This window comes from Malurus melanocephalus, unplaced genomic scaffold, assembly GCF_030028575.1.
Source record: "Malurus melanocephalus ecotype Western Australia unplaced genomic scaffold, MMel_1.1 scaffold_1702, whole genome shotgun sequence".
Classification (NCBI taxonomy): domain Eukaryota; kingdom Metazoa; phylum Chordata; class Aves; order Passeriformes; family Maluridae; genus Malurus; species Malurus melanocephalus.
In genome coordinates this window covers 2,343-4,184 of record NW_026624934.1, presented here as the reverse complement: position 1 = coordinate 4,184, position 1,842 = coordinate 2,343, and the positions used below count along the sequence as shown (strand labels likewise).

Sequence of the window (1,842 nt, the reverse complement as noted above, 5' to 3'; positions counted from 1 at the left end):
TCCCAGTCCATCCCAGTCCCTCCCAGTCCATCCCAGTTTATCCCAGTTTATCCCAATCCCATCCCAGTCCATCCCAGTCCATTCCCAGTTTCCCCCACCTGAGCGCCTGCACCAGGTTGAGGTCGGTGAACTCGTGCAGATCCACGAAGGCGTGCAGGACCCCGATGTTGAACTCCTCCCTGGGGGCGGGGCCGGGCTGTCAATCACGCATTGGACACGCCCACCCGGCTGTCAATCACCCATTGGACACGCCCACCCAGCTGTCAATCATCCCACGGACACGCCCACCCGGCTCAGGCCACACCCACACAAGTGTCAATCACCCATTGGGCACGCCCACCCGGCTGTCAATCATCCCACAGACACGCCCACCCGGCTGTCAATCACCCCACAGACACGCCCACCCAGCTGTCAATCACCCCAGGTCACGCCCACTCCATTGTAAATCATTACCGAGACCACCCGTCAATCACCCCATGGACACGCCCACCTGGCTGTCAATCACCCATTGGACACACCCACCCGACTCAGGCCACACCCACCCGGCTGTCAATCACCCCACAGACACGCCCACCCAGCTGTCAATCACCCCAAAATCCTCATTTTTCACCCTAAAATCCCCGTTTTTTTTCCCAAAATCCCAGGTTTTTTTGCTCCCAGTCCATCCCAGTCCATCCCAGTTTGTCCCAGTCCATTCCCAGTCCATCCCAGTCCCATTTTTCCCTGTAAAATCCCCATTTTTTGCCCTAAAATCCCCGTTTTTCACCCTAAAATCCCCGTTTTTTTTCCCCAAATCCCCGTTTTTTTTGCTCCCAGTTTGTCCCAGTTTATCCCAGTTTATCCCAGTCCATCCCAGTCCATTCCCAGTTTATCCCAGTCCCATTTTTTCCTGTAAAATCCCCATTTTTGCCCCTAAAATCCCCATTTTTCACCCTAAAATCCCCGTTTTTTTTCCCAAAATCCCGGGGTTTTTTGCTCCCAGTCCGTCCCAGTTTGTCCCAGTTTGTCCCAGTCCATCCCAGTTCATCCCAGTTTGTCCCAGTCCATCCCAGTTTGTCCCAGTTTGTCCCAGTTTGCCCAGTACCTCTCTCCCAGGTAGTCCCCGATGGCGGTTTTGTTGAGCCCCTCCCCTTTGTAGAGGAACCGGGCGATGTCCTCGGCCGTGTGACGCAGCAGCTCCTGCTCCACCAGGAACTGGATCCCCTAAAAAACACCCAAAAACACCCAAAATTCAACAAATTCTGCAAAATTTATCAAATCCATAAAATTCCCAAAAAAATACCCCAAAAATCGCACCCAGGAGAGGCAAAACAGGCAAAAAATCACCTTTTTCGAAGCTAAAATTGACAAAAAAAAGTTGTTTTAGGAAGCAAAATGGGTAAAAATTCACAGTTTTGAACTCAAAATTCAACAAATTCTGCAAAATTTATCAAATCCCAAAAAATTCCCAAAAAAATCGCAGCCGGGAGAGGAAAAATGGGCAAAAAATCGAGGTTTTTAAGGCTAAAATGAAGCAAAAATTCGTGGTTTTTAGAAGCAAAATCGTTAAAAATTCACAACTTTGAATTCAAAATTCCCCCAAATTCCCAAAATTCCCAAAATTCCAAAAAAGATCGCACCCAGGAGAGGAAAAATGGGCGAAAAATCACATTTTTAAGGCTAAAACTGACAAAAAGTTGTGGTTTCGAACTCAAAATTCACCAAAATTCCGCAAATTTGTGGACCCCAGGATCCCAAAATTCCCAAAAATCCCCCCGAAAGACCCCAAAATTCCTCCCCGGGATCCCGAAAATCCCAAAATTCCCCCCCAGGGATCCCAAAATTCCCAAAATTTTCCCCCCA

The 1,842-nt window shown here is 48.9% G+C and overlaps 1 protein-coding gene across 1 annotated transcript in view; it reads right to left on the bottom strand.

Annotated features, from left to right (window-relative positions):
* LOC130587269 (cytohesin-2-like) overlaps nucleotides 1-1,842 on the bottom strand; it is a gene marked incomplete at its 5' end in the record, with an annotated part of 6,189 nt that overhangs the window by 2,393 nt on the left and 1,954 nt on the right. The window contains 2 exon segments of the mRNA XM_057388239.1: nucleotides 99-179; nucleotides 1,085-1,205. Of these exon segments, the coding sequence (XP_057244222.1) occupies nucleotides 99-179; nucleotides 1,085-1,205 (202 nt within the window).